The 20,215-nt window shown below is 35.3% G+C and overlaps 1 protein-coding gene across 1 annotated transcript in view; it reads right to left on the bottom strand.

Moving 5' to 3' along the window:
* FMN2 (formin 2) overlaps window positions 1-20,215 on the bottom strand; it is a gene marked incomplete at its 5' end in the record, with an annotated part of 156,569 nt that overhangs the window by 67,710 nt on the left and 68,644 nt on the right. The window contains 1 exon segment of the mRNA XM_080341260.1: window positions 19,982-20,069. Within this exon segment, the coding sequence (XP_080197386.1) occupies window positions 19,982-20,069 (88 nt within the window).

Here is a 20,215-nt window from a genome sequence, read left to right as displayed (position 1 = left end):
CTTTACTTTAAGAAAACACATATGTCAAAGCCTATACACAAACAGCTTTATTAAAACCAGGGTATATTATGAAACTTGGTTTGTATTATCCCTACATTTCATCATTCTTATGCTTACGCAATGTTTGCATATACGAACACTCACAACCCTTTAACTATTTATTCTGAGTTGTGGTTTTCTTCTCCCTGCTCCACCCACCTTCCCTTTCTTCCAGAGACTGTCTGCTGCTACACTAAGAAATATGACATAAGATTCTGCTCTGACTTTTGTTCAATGTTAAGATCACCCACGGATTACTCTGGGAGCAATAGAACACTTTTGTTTGAATGCTCCCGGGAGATAAGGGAACGCCTGGCAAACACAACGGTGCCAGGTCTGTGTACTTTCAACAAAACAGGTATGCAGAAGAGTGTACATACTTCAGGGAGCTGCTTAAAACAAATCTGTCTGAGACGAGGACTTAAAGAAATTAGATCCTACTATACACATTTCAAATTCCCCCTCCCAACACAAATAGATAGTACATTGCATCTAAAGAAGCATATGTTTATAAATAGCACTCTAGCATCCCAACAAGATTTTTCAATGTTCACCATAGGTTTGTTCCCCCCATTCTGAGGAATCAGGAAAGGAACTTCTGTTCCTTGATGGTACTGCAGCGTTGTCATGCAGAACATGGTAGCTAGCAAAATAAATCACTACTGTTGCATATTTAATGCCATTATCTAGACAATTTGAATCGATACAAACAATGATGTTTCCTGATGCAGCCAAGCTTTCTAGTTAAATATGTCCCCTCCATACAATCAGCATGACTACACAAATATCTAACTGAAGAATTCCATATGTGGTGGCAAAATAACGATAAAAAATACAGACAAACATTGATTTCCTTGAATGAAAATATTCTGAGCTATGCTACAATTCCCGTATACTTTGACGCAAACATCTGGAGAAGGGTTTATAACAGTCTTGCAGTTGCTATGTATTTTGACCCATGTCACTATTGAGAAAGTGATTTTTTGTTGTTGTTTCAAAATTAACATTGTCAAATCCTGGTCTAGACTTCTACAAAATGATCTTTAATAGCCAGCACATCATCCAGCCTTTCTGACACATTCAGAAGAAGACAGTGAAGAGTATCTGTTGATTTTTACTCTAATAGAAACAATGTATATACACACATCTATAGGTATGATTAAATCAAATTTGAACCAAGTATGCCCAGATACACACAAAAAAAAATAACAGATTAAAAAAACAAGGAACTACAAACCAACATTTATTTTTTTTTTTTTTTTTTAAAAAAAGCAAGCACTGGTCAACAGATGTTTACAGAAAATACACCCAGTAAAGAGAAGGGTTGAAGAGCAGTCTCCAAGTGTTGCTTGACACTATAAAGGACAGAGGAGGGGAAAGAGATTTCAAGAGATTTGTACACAAAATAAAGGCTTCAGAAATCTCTTGTGGGTCTTAAACTTTCCTGATATTCTCATTGGTTTTGTATCAATCTACGTGGAAATTTAAACTAGTGTCTTTGGGATAGAAATTATGTCTTTCTTATGCAACTGCAGAATATAGAAAATTTAGCAGAAGAGTTTCCATTCCATTCTGTATTTCTGTAACAGAAATTGATACAAACAATAAATTACAAACAATAAATTACACAAACCCACAATAACAAACCAACCATACTAGTTTCAAACTGGAAGGACAATAAAATATATGCACAGAGACAAAGACTATTCTTTACTAATATCAATTAGTTTGCAAGTCTGGCTAGGCACCTTATAAGATACTTCACCTGACAAGAGGACAAAATTGCTGCTAAAAAAATAAAGTGACATTACTCTATTGGGAATATTTGAACTCTGAGAACAGATGTACCTTCTACCATATACAAACAAAAAAACCCCAACACAATGAATAATCACCACCCACATGTCTTCAGGGGAACACAGTATGTAACCAAGCCACCAACGAGATCCAAGTTTTTGCCAGCAAATATTATGCTGAAGAAGAAATGCATGAGAAAACAACAGCAGGAAGTTGGAAGATGCACAGTGTATTCTCAGGAAGACTATAAAAGAAAGTAGCTGTAATTAGCTGTATTTTTTTTTTTTTTTTTAAATTATTCTGGGACAGATCATTACTGATGATTATTCATACATCTAGGAGCATGTTAACTACCAGCTATGACTAAAACAAAACTGATAAGTAATGCAGACTCAGAAGACCAACGGTTGTCTGAGGCTACGCATCTAAATCCACCAGTAGCACCACTTAAACTTAGAGAGAGACAACTTCCCACGGCTACACAGTGCTTGGAAACTCTATTCCATTCGCAAGTCAAAAGCTCTGGAATTTCCTTTTAAAATGGAAAAGTCAAAATTCAAAATTTCCCACTGAATAGAATTTCAAGAAGAAGAAAAAGAATTATCAAGCCAATCCTTTGCATCCAACTTTTATGTCATAAAACTGTCATTAGCACAATCTCACTTGTGGATGACTTTCAGAAGACTGGTATTCAGTCCAAATTTTGGTCTTGTCTTCCCTTTTCTCAGGGCAAATTTCAAATCACACTCCATTTCTCTGGCCTTTCCAAGTATACTTCCTAAGCTCTTCTGTCTCTGGACTCCATCTAAAAGTGAGCATCCTTTTCTTGAGACCTCCTAGAAGCACTGCTGTCACCCCAAAAACTGACTGAGCAATTTCCAAATCCTAGTTGACTGATAACAGATTATGGTTTAACTCTGCAGAAAGAAGCAGTAGCTGAAGCAAAGCCACCTCAAATTTGCAAAAGGAACTCTGAACCAATCCTGCTATCCTCAGATGCTTCAGGGAGACAAACAAACAAACCACCCACCCAAGTTGTCCATGCTGATTTCGATCACAACCGACTTCTCCATGACTCTGCAAAAAGCAAGCAGTATCACTCCAAGAGGCCACTCCATTTTTCCTTCCGCACATCTTTGCCTCTTTGCTTTCACATCTGCTCTTTCCAAAATAACACAAAGAACCTTCTCAAAATGTCACATCTCCTCTGTCAAATGGCAGCAACAGTCACTTCAGCAAATTGCAAAGGCAGACTGATTCTTTTTCACTGAATGAAGGACCGCCTCCTTCTACAGGAGATAATCATGGTACTCTTATCGCACACTTTTGCATGGGGCTCAGAGTTGGGGGTTTCACAACTGTTCTGCCCCTTGTGTGACTCTAACATGCAAGATCACAGGATACTGAGAGGTTACAACTTCCACAATACTTTTTCCTAACTTACATCTCCAGATAATTCTGCTCCATGTTAACAATTAACTCATCTATACCACAGGAAGAGGGAAAGAAACAGACAGGGCATCTTGCAATCTTGCAACAAGTCTTGCAACAAAAATGGACTTTGTTGTTATTAAGAATATGTACCTATATTATAAAGAAACTATGAGCTGTACATAAATAGAGTCTCAAAATTGCTACATAATTTTGAGGCAGAACTGTAGCATTAAAAACCATTCAACCTTCTAAAATGTTTTCAAGTAATTGTACTTGAAAATTCAGTTAGACTTCAATTCATTTTTTAGTATGTAAAAAGGATTTGTGAAAGGGGAAAAAAAAGGCACATGAGTAGATGAGTAGGTCAAATGTATGATCTTCTTTGAACAATTATTTGAGTTAATTAAAAAAAATAGCTGCTCCAAGAATAAAGTATGGTTAGTAAACTTCAAATGGTCAAAACCCAATATCATTAGAAAACCAACATACTGGCAAAACCTTAAGCAATAGAAAGATTCTGATACAAGAAACACAAGTCAGACAGTATACAGCCTGATCAATTTATGCTTCTGACAACAAATTAGAGAAAAAGAACAAAGTTGTGTTTGTTTGCTGAATACAGAGTGGAAGCCTTCACTGATAGATGTCTTTAGAAGAATATGTAAGGACACCACACATTCGTATACAAGGAAACCAGAAAAAAAGTCTCAGTGTAGACAATTTCATCAGGTTCCTTGGCATGACTGACAGCTGAGCTGCTCAATTCAGAAGTAGAAGAAAACACATCTGCCTCAACATTCTCATCAACAAGAGACAACAGAGCCTTAGAAGAAGATCAAAGTGCAGTGGCTTCCTTTGCTGCTATAAAGATTATGGTATGGTGCAATATCAAGCTACTTGCAAAGTAAAGCTAGTTTTAAATCCAACTTAATATTTGTATTTAAAAATAGAATAAAATGCAATATTTGCAGTCTTTTATGGATTAGCTAGTAAACCCACAATTGGAAAAAATGACTACCATTTGCTCTCTTTTTTTTTTTTCTCCATGTGAACTTACTGGCATCCTTTGTCTAACACAGATCAACAGCACAAGATCGTGTTTTTGTGTGATACTTCCAACAACTTGACAACTACTGCTATTCTCTTGGGATACTCCTTTATCTCAAATAATAGAAACGTGAATCTCCTATTGCAGGCAGTTAAATCCCAAATTGGCTTCTTTGAAATAAATGTTATATTTACATAAATATGGAAAAAACAGTGGTAAAAGCAAATGTCCCTGTAATAATGGGAGTTGCAGCAAAAGCACATGGATCATGACTGTATAATTTTAAAGATTCTCAGAAAATAAGTGAAATAAAATAATTTTTAAACAGGAGTATCTGGATTTGTACAACTTGCAGAAAAAAAATACCTGTTGATAATGGGTAGATAGCAGATGGCTGCACTGGGTAGAGTTAACATAAATGAAAACAATTTAGTAGTATTACCTACCTGCTTGCCCTCAGTATCTTTGTGATATGTTTATCTATTAGCAAATATTCCAACCTGCTCAGGATGAAAACTTTAAGTGCACAAAGCACAACAGAGATTGGATCTTCAACACAAGTACCTACAGCATGGATCAGAGGCAAGGAGCAGCACTTAGAGCTGCTTGCACACAGTTTTACTGCATCAGTAATTCACCTTGATCTAAAGCTTGTGTAAGAAACCAGAACAGAATACAAAATTTCCAAGCAGAAACCACAGATGAATCTTAGCTCTTGCTTCGGATTATTTTTAAAGGACTTAAAATTTGTAAATACCTCCAAGAACATGTAATCACATTTCTGGGAAGCAATAAAATAAGAATAAATTAAACAATAAAAAAATATTTGCAAAATTTGAAGTGACAGACATAGGAGACCTCATCAAAAAGAGTGAATCTTTAGTAGCAATTTTGTACTGATTCTTCTTTTATACACAGAATTCAATTTTTTACAGATTTGTCCTTGGGACTCCTATTTCCTAATGTTGTATCCCTAATATATAGCAATAAAATTGTATCAACAGAGCTTTTTTACACACAATATATACACACACATACAACAAAATATATAACTAGATTTTATATACAGCTATATATAGGTAATATAAACAGTTACATTAATACCTTTTAAAGAATTGCCTACTATGTTAAAGACAGCAGTTACTGATTATGTGATGTCTAAATTCATACACCTATATAGTCTGTTTATAAAAAGTGTGTAAGTTCAGTTCTTGGAGAACCAATGTATTTTGTTTGACTCAGTATGTCGCCTTCTTGTCTAGGCAGGAAAAAAAATGGAGACCAATGCTGTAATCCTTTCAGAATAAAATGTTTAAATACAAACATGATTGCCATTGTAGACTGTTTAATTTAGAGAGATTGTATTTCAGTTCTGGTTTTGAGAGGTTTGCTGATTTGACTATAGAGAGTACTTCAATGCTTATCTTAATTGTTTAGATAAGATTTGTTTGAATTTGGTAGGTGAAAAAAACATGGGTGTGGGATATAGGAAGGTTGAGAAAAGAATGACATTTTACCAGATTATGTTTATTTTAAACTATAGTCCATACAGGAGCAAACAGTCTCAATGAACCTGACAGGGGCAGGTCTTCAATGAGTGAATTTGAAGCACAAGACTGACTGGCAGGATTCAAGATTTTCAACAAACTGGAAAGGATTACCACAATAACTCCCAAAATGCTACTCAAGGCTTAGCATAGTACACAAATACAAATGATATAGGACACATTTAAATACTTTTTTAAAAATTAGCTCTGTGATTATAGTAGGGGTTTGTTATTCTCTAGGCAAACTTCCTGTCCTGTAAATACATTTTTACAAGTGTTTCAAGAACAAGATTTTGATATAAAATTAATCATTGGCATATGGATATAGTTTACATATAAAAAATTCTGTTACAGAAAATAAAATCACTGCTATAAAAACAACAATGCTATTAGCTTTTACTTCAATATCAGCTCGTATTAAATTTTTCCACTTTCTGGTTAAGGTAGTATAGCAAGCCACAGACATTCCATTTAGAAGTTCTCAAAATGAAACTTGTCATACCTATCAAGCATATCACTTTTGTTAGGGAGACTACTAGAACAGGATATCTGAAGTATATACTTTTAGGATGTTTACATGACTATGTATTTACAGTGCATGTTATAAAAACAAACAGCACAAACACATCAGCTGTAAGGCACATATGCAGTAGATCTGCCATTGTGTATCAATCTGTCTGCAGACAGATTGATTTATAGCTTCATATTCATGAGTCAAGCAAAATAAAACTGCAGTTTTCTGTTAGTGTTTGACTTTTCTTTTAGATCCACACTTAGTCTAACACTTTTCAATCTCTGTTTTAATGACATCATGTCCAGGAGTTCCACATGCTAATTGTGACACCAGTGATGGTGTAACCGTGACAATCAAAGGATGTATACAAGTCAAGCTTTGCAGAACAACATAGCATCTCTCACTGAGTGCAGCTGGAAGAAGTTAGCAAGACTTTGCAATACAAAGAAGCCTTCAGGCTTCAAACTCATGGAGACTTCTAATTACTTGTGGATTTTTTCAGAATTCAAATTTGCTGTCTTTTGGTTTAATTCCAGCTTATCTATTTTCATTAGAGCAGCTCAAAGTAAACAAAGCCACAGCTAACTCTGAGAAGTCCAATCCATAAGCAAAGAGATAAGCATTTTAATGCTTTAGGGAGCTCATTCTTGATGACAAAGACGAAGCAGGAGAAAGAGGAACAGCTTTATTTGGAATCATCTAGTAGTTCACTGACAAAGATGAAACCTAGGTTTAAAGTAGTATAAAATCAAGAATAAATTTAGGTTAAAATTATTCCAACTATTGGAAGAATCATTTATTGCTTATTCTAACATCATAATCACTGGGACAACACGAACTTTTTCCTATGGGAACTATTTGCCTTACTCTGTGACCCTGAGCAGCTTTGGACAGTCCCAAATCTTTCCATGTTCCTTATAAACATTCCACTCTCTACTCATGCTTCTAATTCACCATTGAACCTCTTGATTTTTTCATTATTGTATTTGTTTGAGATTGACCACAATTCACCCCTCATAACAATGGCAAAGATATATCAGCTTTATAGTTACATAGCACTCTGCATATGTATTTGATAAAGTTAGCAGGGCAGACACCAAAAATACTTTTTTTTTTTTTTTCCAAAAAAAATTATATTTTCCACATTAAGCAGCTGGCTTAGGATCTTGGCTTTTGCATTATGAAGTTACCCACACTTAGTATACAGTTAAGGGAGCTCCAGGTGTGTCCAGCTGGCAATATAGAATACTTACATCAAATTACTCAAGTGTCAACACTAAATGAGTTAAATACTGCCTAATTCACAGATCTGAAAATTTAATGGCTCATGAAACACTACCAGAAAGGAGAATATCTTAGGCTTTCACAGGAATCTGTTCTCATCTTACTGCAACTAAATATATCTTCACCAACACCAAAAAGAGATTAAAACCAGTTATTAATCCTTAGTGAAATCCATATGGCAATGCTAATGGGAGAGCTGCTCTTTTCTGAGCAGACTCAAACTCACTCAAAAAACTGCTGTGATTACACTCTCCTGATCAATGACTAACATAAGACACCTTGTCTCTCAAGGAGTGACTAGAAATCAAAACAATCATTGGATTAGAGCTATAGCTGGTGGGATATCAAAGAGACCAACAAAAGGAAACAACAGAATAACCTCAAGAACTTGTCTTTCTATGGAATTGCTTGATCTATTTAGCTTATACAGGAGAAAGTTAAGAAGCAACCTGATTACAGTTCTTATGCATACCTGCATGAGAAGACACTCAAAAGTAGATGGCTCCCTAATTTTGCAGACCAAAAGCAGGGAAGCATGAAGGATGTCTGTAAATTAATCCGACAAATTCACTATAGAAAGAATATTTTAAGTGCTAAAAGTGAGGGAAATCAACCTTTCGAACAGTGTTTCATGGGATACATTGACTTCCTCATCACAAAGTATTTGTATGAAATCCTAGACTCACTGAAACTATCAGTGACTTCAAAGAAAGCAAAAGGTTGAAGGGTCAGAATTTCAGTTGGAACTCAAGATCATTTATACTACTAAAATGTTAGTACTTATACAGACTAATAGCTTGAGAGAGAAATTAGCAGGCAACATTACAGGACTTGCCTTATTTAACAGCCAGACTAAACGCTAATAATGCACTTTCTAGAAATTGAGAGTTGAGCTGTGTTTGCCCTTTGATAGGTCCCTCTGAAGTTCTCTACCATCAATGAGCCTAAATAATTTTACGTAGACTGCATGGAATGTTGCTACCTTTTGATGATTTACAACAGAAAGTACTGCAAGGTCTTTTGACTAAGAAGACATGCATTGATCATCCAGAAACAAGCTTTCCTTCCTTATGTTTCAACCTAGCCAGTTGTGTATTACGACATCAATATCTGTAGTAGCAGAGCTAGTTAGAAAAAACTACATGTAAACTTATAGGGATTCAAAAAAATCAGACAAAGCAAGTCCCAATTAACCTATAATTGCTGTATAGTCAACTGTTGCAGTCACGAGTCAAAATACAATATATATTTTTTTTAGCTCAGGAATTACAAGCATAAAACATTTGAGAGGGTTCTTTTCAAAAGCAAATTTTCCTTTCCTTCTGTCAGATGGTAGTATCTCACTCAAATAAAATGAAATACTCTCAATTTATTCTACAAATCAAACTAAAATTTTATTTTCAGCATAGCAGAGAAAAGTTTAGATGTCATCTGCTGTTCTACATGTTTGCCTAGTCTGATGTCTGGATAAACACCAGCAATTTCATTGTACTAACCCACACTAAGCTTTTCACCAAATATTCTGAAATTACAGTATTAAAGAGCTACAGATGCTAAGAAAAATGATGTAATGATCTTGTGATATTTAGCCCATGTTCTAAGTATGGGGGGATTATGAAAATAATGCAAAAAGATTTTTGGCTGGGTAGATTACAGATGACATAGCTTTACTAATTCAAATCACAATCCTGTGATAACTGAGGGCAGAAGGATGCATGTTTATGGTTTAAGTCCCATCTTTCTTCATACTTCAAAGTATTTCTCAGAAGCTGGTATTAACAACTCAAGGAAATAAGGGCTTGGATTGCAACAAAACCTATTGCCTGGATACGTGGCAAACCATAATACCGAAGTTCTAAGAAAAAAAAAAATCAAATGTTATTTGAAATCACCTATGCGTATTTATTTCAGTATTGTGACTGGATTGGGCCTGCTGAGCACTTTGAGATTACAAGAGACGCTCCATGTTGCTTCAGTTCAATGCCATTGAGGTATATTTTGTGTCCAGGTAGCTAGAGCAATTGCAGCTTCACTAAAAACACAAAATACATTACACTGAAATAGAATGCAACATATATTGCTTAGGGAGGTTTCCTGTGGGACTGCAAAACAATGGAAATAACCTTGATCTTTCATTGTCTAGGGATCATGACAGAAGAGGAGAAGGAAGAGGGAAAAAGTAGAAAACCATAACTTCCCTTGCTCTGCTTCTTACCATACCTACCACGGATGAGGGATGGATGCAGCAAGCAAATAACTCCCCCCTTTTTGCAGCATACTTTCCCTTCCTTAAGCTCAGAGCAGTTATCTGAGAGAGGACGTTCAGTGGGCGAGAAGCATGCCGACGGGCAGCGCCTCCAAGACGGTTCGCGGGGCGAAGCCGCAAGGTGGAGGACTTTGCCCGCGGCAGCCAGTGCCGTGGGGCAGCGGGCTCGGCGCTGCCCGGCGGCTCCCGGGAAGCGGCCCGGAGCTTCCTCCGCCGGCGGCTGCGCGGGCCGCTGTTGCCACCTGCTGCCGGCAGCGAGGACGGGGGGCTGGCGGGGTCGGGGGAGGCTCGGCCGAGGGGAGCCGGGGCCGCGGCCGCCAGCAACAAGGGGCAATGGGCAGGCGGGTCTAACGGGAGAGGGGCGCGGCTCGCACCTGGCAGGGACGGAAAGGAAGGTGGTGGGTCGGGAAGGAGGGAAGTCCAGGTGGAAGCCGAAGGAGAGGAGTCAGTAAAATGCCCCAGATAAGCAGAGCACAACAGAGAAAGTCCAGGCTGCGTATGTGATGTGTTTCCACATATAGGGTGTTTCGAAAAGATGGATCCAATTTGAAATCACTACTGCTCTGAAGTTGGCTCCATCTTTCTGACATACTCTGTAGTTTCCAGGCATCTAATATTTCTAGTCGGCGAATGGGTATTTACTGGTAGATTTAGGGCTGCTCCAAATGTACTAGAAGGAAGATCATCATTGTAACACAAGTAATAAAAGGTTGTACATGATGCCATACTTGATTACCACAGAAGAGTGGCAATGACTACCGAAGAAAGTGTGAGTCAGTTCATATAAAGCAATCAATTGTAACAGATCTACCACATTCCCTGCTGAGGGAGTTCACGTCTAAATAGAAAAAACACAGTACCCTATTACAGATCATTAAACTAGCATGTTAATAAGGACTTATAAATGGTAGAAGCTTTAAGTTAATATGCAATACAGAAAACATAGTAGCAAAAGGTTTACTTTGTTAAGCATATCTTTGAGATGGCATGCAGAGGTCTTAATCTTAGGATATGATAATTATTATTCAAAGCAACTAGGCTGAAATACCAAAAGAGCAAAAGCAATACATTATTTACTTCTGAATAGTGCACAAAAGAGTTGGAGACACTGCAATAGCATTAAATGAAATTTCTTTATAGGACAGGAGAAAAGATTTTTTTAAATAACACCATAAAAACTAGATTTTACAGGGAGGAATTACATTAGAGTGAGAAAGCAGTTAAAAGGATAAAAAAACCTTGCAGGTGAGAAGGAAGCTTATAGACACTTCTTTTTGTTATCTGAACCCCTAATATAATCAACTGAAAAATTCAAAAGTACCCTTTTTTTTCTGTCTTTTCAGATCCTCAGTATTCCTACTCCTCAAAACCACATACATGATTAAACATAAGAGCACAGGAGACACCTGCAAATAAAAGATACTCTTCAAAAAGTGGAAATTGGCCAAAGAAAATAGAAAACCAAAAAGTCTTGTAAGTTCAACATAAATTGAACAAAACCAAAAAGGTCTAAACCCAACTTGCCAAATGCATAAAGCTAGAAATAAAACTGCTTTCAAGCACATTGGGTATATGAAGCCTGACAGTAAACAGTTGGGCGTGCAGATAATCTGGCTGTGAAAATGAGCTCAAGTGAAAGAAAATCAGAAAAGGTTAAACAAAGTATTTGTGTTAGGATTCACAACCACAGAAAAGGTCAAAGAGGTTCTCAGACAAGCTCTATACTTTCAGCAATATGTTCAGGCACCGTCTCAAACTCAACAAGCTTTAGAACATACAAGTGCAAATTGTAAGAGGATTCCCTGATGAAGCTAGAAACTACAAATCAGTCAGCTTGACTTCTGTGCCTAGAAAATGCATATGGATTATACAGAAGAACAGCTTTTTTTGAAATGAACATACAGGTAAACCGACGCAACAAGAAAGAGGGGTAACATGCTATTTCATAGTAGACACTCATGAACAACAAATTAAATACTACTAAGTTAATGGAGTCAACAAAGGCACAGATATGAGTGATCAGACTGACTCTGGATTTTCCAAAGGCTCCTCACAATCTGTACCTAAGGCTTCAGAAAAAAAAGATTATGCTGTCATGGGATAACAAGAAAAGTCTACTCTGCTTAAAATCTAAAACTGCTCAAAAAACTAGGAAATCTATTACAAAAAAAAAATTAAAAAATGAAGGATCAGTTTTCAAAATACCAAGTGTTAGCAGTGGAGTCTTACTAGAATCCTTTCAGGTTCCTGTGCCATATAATGAATGTGAGGTGGTAATGTTGGCAGATAATAAAAACTAACCACTTTAAAGCTGACCAGAAAACACATACGAATGAATATCTTAAGTATGCTGTGTTAATACATGCAAAGTAGATGGGGAGAAAAAGAACCCAAACTGTAAAAGCACTGTGATGGATCCAAAATTAACAACTACTGCCCCCAAAATGACACACGGATTTTTTTCATTTGAAAACATAAGCTCAATAATTAGCAACAGTTAAAGGGCAAACAATGTCAGTAACAATACAGGGAAAAAAAAATAAAAGATGAAGCCTTAAACAGAAGATGATGCAATACCATGGCATAGGCATATGGCACACATAAGTCTTGAAAACAGCATAGAGATAATCACCTCATTTGCAAAGAGAAGAAAGAGAACTATGGATCATAGACTGGTGACAAGGAAAAAAAATAAACAATGTGTGTGAAAGTCATTCCAAACACACTTTTCAGCTTGCAGAAAGATGACTACTGCAAAAAGATAAAATAGAGATCTATAAAAATTACATAATGAGTGGTCTGTGCCACTCTTTTTTCTTTTTAACCAGTTATTCACACAGATCAGATACTAAGCTAGACAGAGCTCCATTTGATCAAATACAGCATATTGTCCTAATTGCTTCTTTAAAAGAGTAGTGACAAGAAAAATACAGTAAAAATAGGTACACTGAATGTAAAAAAGAAAAAAGAAAAAAGTATTCACTTCAAGTTTTACTAAATCCTCATTTTAACTACCTTTTATTTAAATTAGGTTTTAAAGGGAATGTACATGTAAGTCACTTTTTTTGTTTATTTGTACAAATATATTCAAAACATAAGAAACACATGAACAAATCACTGATGGATTTCTGTGGGAAGCATCCTTTTATTCTAAACTGTTTGACTTAATGAAAAAGTGTGTGGCGGTTATTGGAAGGTCTTAGTCGATTAATAAGCCTTACTTTTCATAATGCTAAAATCTCTGTGTAGTTCAGCAATGTACAAAAGTATGACCACTGGAAAATATTTCCACTATAGAAAACAGACCAGGTGTTCTTTTTCTCCCTCCTTATCTCCCCCTAATTTTTGCATGGTACTACTGCTAACAGCATATATTTTGTTGCTTTCATGCTTAGAATTTTGTAATCATCCCTCTTATGAGTGACTACATGGCACACATACAACAGTACTTTTTTTTTCTTTTGGAAAAACAGAACTTTCCTGAAACTTTTCTCTCAAAGTTTCAAAGTAAATCAGACTTCCAAGAAAAAAAATAAACTGTTTCAATTGAAACAACAGACAAACAATGCAGTTACAGTTTCTTACAAAACTTCTCTATTAAATTACATTCATATGTTCTTAACAACAACAAAAATCTTTAATTATCCAAACTATCCAATGTGGCAGTAATTAGTCTCTGTTGATTCAAATATTGTGAAAAAACTCAATATGATTTTCCTTAACTTCTTTAAAATGTATTTTTGCATTGTTGAAAATCGATGTAATTCCATACATTTATGTTTTATTGTAAATTGCAAAATAATGTATCTCATAAAATATTCAGTTCCTTTCTTGGTGATATGAACATTTCTGTCCTTCATTATCTTGATGTGTTGCACACATACTTAAAGAAAATGATAACCAAGGTTGTATTTTCTTTTTTTCCTTAACAACTGCTGCTATTGTTTTATTGGCCTCTGGTTGCTGTGTACTAAGCTTCAGAAAACCTAAAATTATAGGAAGTGGACTTGAGGCATGCTCTCAATACTCAGGACTGGCTTTCAGGGTCATCACCCTGAAATACTCAGAGGTTTATGCCACATCCATTAGAAACCCCACCTGTCTCCAAGGACCTTCGTTGTCCTTCCTCACAGGCTGCCTGTGGCCGGAGTGGCCACACAAGGGCCCCAGAATCACTTTTGGCTGCTCAGTGCAGAACACTATGAACATCGTAGCAGCATCAAAGCAATAGGAACATTTGCAGAAATACATATATGTGGTACTCAAATTCAGTTCTAGTCTGTCTTTTATAAAAGCCCTTTTGTGTATTCCATTGTTTTACTTACCAATAATCTCACAATAGGAGCTTGTAAAGTAATTATAAGCAAATAAAATGCGTAAGCTTGCAGTCTAACAGCAGGCATAAGGTAGTGAACATGGTAGCATAAAGCTAAGAAGAAATAACTGAATAAGACTGAAGTTTTGAGGAACTCCTAGTTCACAGGACAGAAAAATGATGAACCAACCAATCTTTCCTTGGTGATGTCTCAGAAGAGTCTAAACACATGCTGGACAGGCTATCAGAGGAGAAACTTAATCCACAATCTCCTAAATTTTAGACATCTGAATGCGCCATATTTGATTAAGAAAAAAATGCACTATATCTGCTCAAGAAAAAGAGTTCAAGAATTTCTTTTTCAATTAATAAGCCAGAAGTAACAGGTAGAGTTCCAAACTTTGTAATTAACCTGCACTGACTGCAACTACTTTATGATTCATTCTTTTAATAAAGAAATAGACTTGCCACCTGGAAGAAAAAAAAACCTTACTACATGCAGGACTTTTTTAATAACTTAAATGAAGAAAAGCAGCAATTTTGTGCAACTAGTTTACCTTCCAGTATAACAATGCCCAAAGAACTTGATCCAATAATGCGTTGTTTTAATTTTATTCTTGTAACTTGTTTAAACCATAAAATGTCTTTCGGGAAGATATCCATTCCTGACAAACATTTGGTATTATGAGTTTCAAATGACCAAGATAATACACATCAATTGTTATTAGGATAAATAATGTTAAGTTCATCTCTGGACATTCCATAGGGTAAACTAATAATGAATCTTATTTTCCAGATTTTGAGTCATTCTTTCCTCATTGCTTTCTATTTAGAGCATCTCTTGGACCTATGATCACTGAGACTAGGTGATATTTCAATGCTTGAAGAATTCCTGCACAGAACATTTAAATAATGCAGTGTAAGAGACACTTTACCCTCCTCCTCCAGTGAAATAACTCAGTTAAACTCCTAGCTTGTCATTTCTAAGTGCCAGTTTAAGCAGTCAAACAAAACAAACAAATGAAACAAACCCATCAATATTTTCTCATGTTCCTTTGTCATAAACAGCCAAATACTAAAGAATAAACATTTATTTTGCCCACTAACATTTAAAGTACATTCACTTCCTTCACATCTGTCTTGAATTCAGGGCAGAAGATGTTTGTTGTTCAAAGTTGTACTTCTGTTAGCAGAGTAAGCTCTACCACAAATACAATCTCCAGTAAAATAATCTCAAATACAGATTAAAAGGCTGGGGTTTACCAGCTGTTAGGTGAATCTGCTTGCCCTTTCCATAACTACTTTTCCTATTACATTCTTTTATATAACCTCTTTTCTCAGTATCACTTACCAAGACTAAGCTGAGGGCTGTAATTAAAAGAGCCTTTTGTTTGTTTGTTTGTTTTTTTCTCTCTTCTCTCTCCAATTATTAGAGTAGGACTGGTAGCTCCATCAAATTCTGTAGCTTACTCATGTCTCAGAGGTAGGGTAGGGGAGAAATTACTTTTAAATGAGGATGTGAGAAAGGTGATCCAAAATTCAGAGGCAGAGATCTTCCAGCTACTTCCAACAGAGCCAGGGCAACCACATAGTGCTATGCAAAACCTTATAGAAACCTAGTTACAGTATTGCAGCCGCGCCAGAGGTAGCACAGTGCCTGAAATGATAAACCCTGTTAAGAGAAACTTACTGAATTGAAAACAATTACAGACAGCTTCAAAAGACAGAGAATTATGTACGTCATTTTTGCCAGACTTCTACTTTCAACATTTAGAAGGTAACTTCAAACTAAGATGATTTTGCTGAATAAAAGATTAATTTCCATTTTGAAAATAAATACTGGATATAAATCTGTGTAGTAAGTAAAATATTTATCTACATGAAATATGAAATTTGTTTTCTGGCTGACATCTGCAGTTTCAATTTTTCCTTCTATCTTTCCACACAGAGAGAATTTTTTGCTATTCTTAACTGCGCTTATTAACAACCACAAAAGATTAAACACAGAAGAGGATACACTGTATCCTTTTAAGCAAAGGGGGATTTAGGCGGCACTGACACCCATTTATCTGCAACATAGTTGCAGTTTCAAACAGTTGTTACATTTCATGTGATGACAGACAACTTTATTAACAGGAGATAATCTTATTTGAGAGATAGGGTCCCTAAATGCAGACACGGACTTAACATGCAATCAGATGTTAATGTGTAGGGTGTTCATCACAGATTACTATATGCAGTTAACTAGAATCAGATCCCTAAGCACAGGTTGCACCTCTGAAATGTCAAGAAAAAAAAAAGACTAATGTTAAAACCATTGCCTTTTTCTCTAGGAAGAAAATCTGAGCTATAAAGGAAAAATATGTAAGAAGTGCTTGTTTGGCATTTCTCAAAATTGGCTGCATCATGCAACCAAATACAGATATATTTCCAGTGGGAACATAATACTAGATAAAGGATATTTGTGGTATAGCAAAAATAAAAAAAAAAAAAAAAAAAAAACCAAACAAAAAAAAAAAAAAAAAAAAAACAAAAAGCCTGGGTAGTGTTTAGCATGGTTGATAGATTGTTATAAAAAAATAAGCATTGGTAAAACCTTGTGTGAAACTAGAGAAACCATGAGAAGAGGACTCACTTTTTTGTACTCATAACACGAAGAAATCACATTGTGACTAAAGAGACCAACATTTCTTACAGTTCTAGCCTAGATTGTGTAAAATAGCTGGGAGTTCTGTTAGCAATTAGAATCTAGCAAAAAAAAAAAAACCAAACCCATAATAACAACCAAAATCAACCTTCCCTCCTTTAAAGCACTACTAGAAAGACATTCTAGAGTTCAGTACAAACATGGCCTGATTACTACAACTAATCCTTCCACACTGTAAAAATATTTCAAAAGCAGTCAAGGATTGGGAGTTTGTCTTACTCAACCTGTTTCAAAGTCAGGAGTAGACAAATGCAATTCTACAATAAGATGCTTTAAAAGGATATCATCATCATGAAGAAAAGGTGTTTAGCATATATTACAATATTCTGAGATCTTCCATTAAATGCCATCCAACCATGTATGCATGAAAAGTAGTTAAGTGTTTAAGATCAGTTACCAAAATATCATAAATTATTCAAATTTTCCAGAACAATCTTTCATCAACAATTGTTTCTTGCAAATAGTATTATACCATTGGCTTTTATCTTATAAAGCAAATGCAAATACACTAAAAACACCCAGAACCAATCAACCAACAATTTACAAGACATTAAATATATCATGTTTAAAGCTATTTTAAGCTCTCCAGATAAACACAATACTCAAGCTTGAAATCCTCAATCTATTAGGTGAATTAATACCCAGCACAATTGTTTTCCCTTCTGTTCCTGTAACACTCTGAAATTTGCCTAAAATGCTAGAAAAAGAAAACACAATAGCATGCAGATCAGGAAATGAACTGAATACCACCCTGCACAGAAAGTTTCTCTTTCTTTCTTGGTGCTTTTCTATGGACAGTAAAAAAAATAAAATAAACTTACAATTCTTCTTCAATTTGCATCCCACAGATATGCTTTATATGTAATATAGGGAATATTTACAAGAAAGCATACAGAGAAAGTTGCCTAGTACCACAAATTGTCAGAGTGAGGGGAAAAAAAAAAGTTTCATTTGATTGCCTTTCAAATTTATAAAAAAACATTGGATGTGTCATACTGAGATATGGTTAAATGTACATGTCACTGTACATTAAACACTGCAAAAACTTCCATAATCTCACTAAAACTGTGGGCCAGGGGACAAAGAACATCAGTGACATTTTTTGCTGTAGTTATTGTCATACATCTTTAATCTTAATGTATAAAGATGCAAATATGTCAACTGCCTATTTTGCTAATGCAGACACATTCTATATTTTCATTTTTGATAGTACCTTCTTGTTAGTATATTCAGATTGCAACAGATAAACCACTAAGCTATAAAACTCAAATATATGTTAACCCCCTCACTTTTTAATAAGCAAATAAAAATAGTGCACACATAAAGGTGAAGCTAAATACTTAGGCTTGTGATTTTAAAATTTCTCCACAGGCTCTATAGTTAGATCAATGAGAGAACTCTGCATGGAGTGACTGATGCCATAAATACTTCTTGGTGAGATGTGTCCTCTATTTTCCTTATATTTGCCTTGCCCCCATGCAGATTTATTTCCTGCCCCTCATCACTTTTCTTTCATGCCTATTTTACGTTCTTAACAAACAAACAGACAAATAAATAAATAAATAAAAAACAAATCACACCAGGATCTTCCAACTCTTTCCACAAAGTCCCCCAACAGACAAAAGTTCTCTCATGTTTGTTCAATCACTTCTGCGCAGCAAGGGAATAAGAGCACTTCTAAATTCCCCTTTGCAAAGACTTTTGGTTTTACAAAACAGCTATTGAAAGAGGAATATACAAAATCTGCACACAGCTCTTAGATGATCATGTGTGCTTAATTTTGTAATAGGATAAAGGTTAAGAATAATATTGTTTGACCCCTTCAACTGCTGACATTCATGCCATGTTATTGTTAGTGTTGCATGTTAAGCAAGCAAATTTTCAATGAACTTGTGTTGGCTTTACCACAGACACAGATGTTAGGCGGACTCCTTTGTTCATAAGGTTCTCATTATTAACTGAAACCAAGTTGAATATTTGACTGAATGAAAGGACCATATCATTGTTTTCAGATTTTTCTCTATGACTTAACTGAACTACATCTTCCAGCTTTGGAAATACCAAGTACTTCTTGGCGCCAGTACTGGCGCCTTGCTCTATGACTACCATCTTAAGCGCTTCAGCTAGTAACCATCAAAACAGTTTAATAAAAACTTAAAACTGTGATTAAGAATTACTCACTAGCTGACAGAGTACTCTGAAATTTGTTCTATTTATGAATAATTTCACAAAATAAGCAAATCATAGCAAACTGAATGCGTGGCTGTAAATACGTAGCCTAGAAAGTTCACAAGATGTTTTTATGATTTATGAAGTCTGTGTTATACTTGAAACCACATTTATTTAATAGATAGGCTGGCACTTCACAGGATAATTCAATCTGCTTCAAATCTACAGAAAGCCTTTGGGAAACATAAGGGATGCTTCGAACATAAATGCAATTCCACTTTTCACCTTTTTGCACTACTGTCTCTTAGAATAAATGTGAAAATTATTACACTCCCCAAAAGATCTCCCTTTATAAAAAAAATGCTGTTGAAGACGAAAGAACTCCATAGTTTGTGCTAATCCAAATGCAGGAATTATTTTATTTAGCAAATCAATTACATGTTTTATTTTTTTATATAAAAATATATATATAAATTTTTATTTTTTTTTTTCCCCCCCTCTGGATATGCCCTGGGGCTATCTGAACTAACATAAACAACACATCAGACTTTCTTCCTCAGAAACACTAAAATCAAACTGTCTGTATTTTGTACCACTTAGATAACTGATGCCAAAAACTATAGAAGGCAATTCTGAAAAACAAACAAACAAACAAACAACACTTGTTTTTCTCCGTATGGGCAAGGTAATATGTTACTAAGAAAAGGGAAATAAATGATAGAACAATGTATTTTCAGAAAAAAATAGTGTTAAAAATGTCTTATTAATTTGTTTTAAATATCAGAGTATAGAAATAATTTGCATTTCCACATTATTAGTTATGTGATCTGAGCTAGAACCAACAATACTTATTTCACTTACCATGCTGAATGTCCCTCATGTCTAAATGAAGGCTAGACATTAGTATTCCAACAGCTTGAGATCTTTTGTTACTTAACAACTTGACAACCTGCCAAAAGAAACCCAACTATTAATATCAAATCTGTGGGAAAATGTAGAAGATATTTCACGTTACTAACAATAATTTCAAGAAATAGTATCTTGTAGTCTATATACACATCTAAAAATTGAGTAATTTTATTATTAAATTTGCTT

The sequence above is a fragment of the Nesoenas mayeri genome (assembly GCF_963082525.1).
Source record: "Nesoenas mayeri genome assembly, chromosome: 3".
Lineage (NCBI taxonomy): Eukaryota > Metazoa > Chordata > Aves > Columbiformes > Columbidae > Nesoenas > Nesoenas mayeri.
Note: the sequence above shows the minus strand (reverse complement) of the source record. Positions and strands in the feature narration are given on the sequence as shown.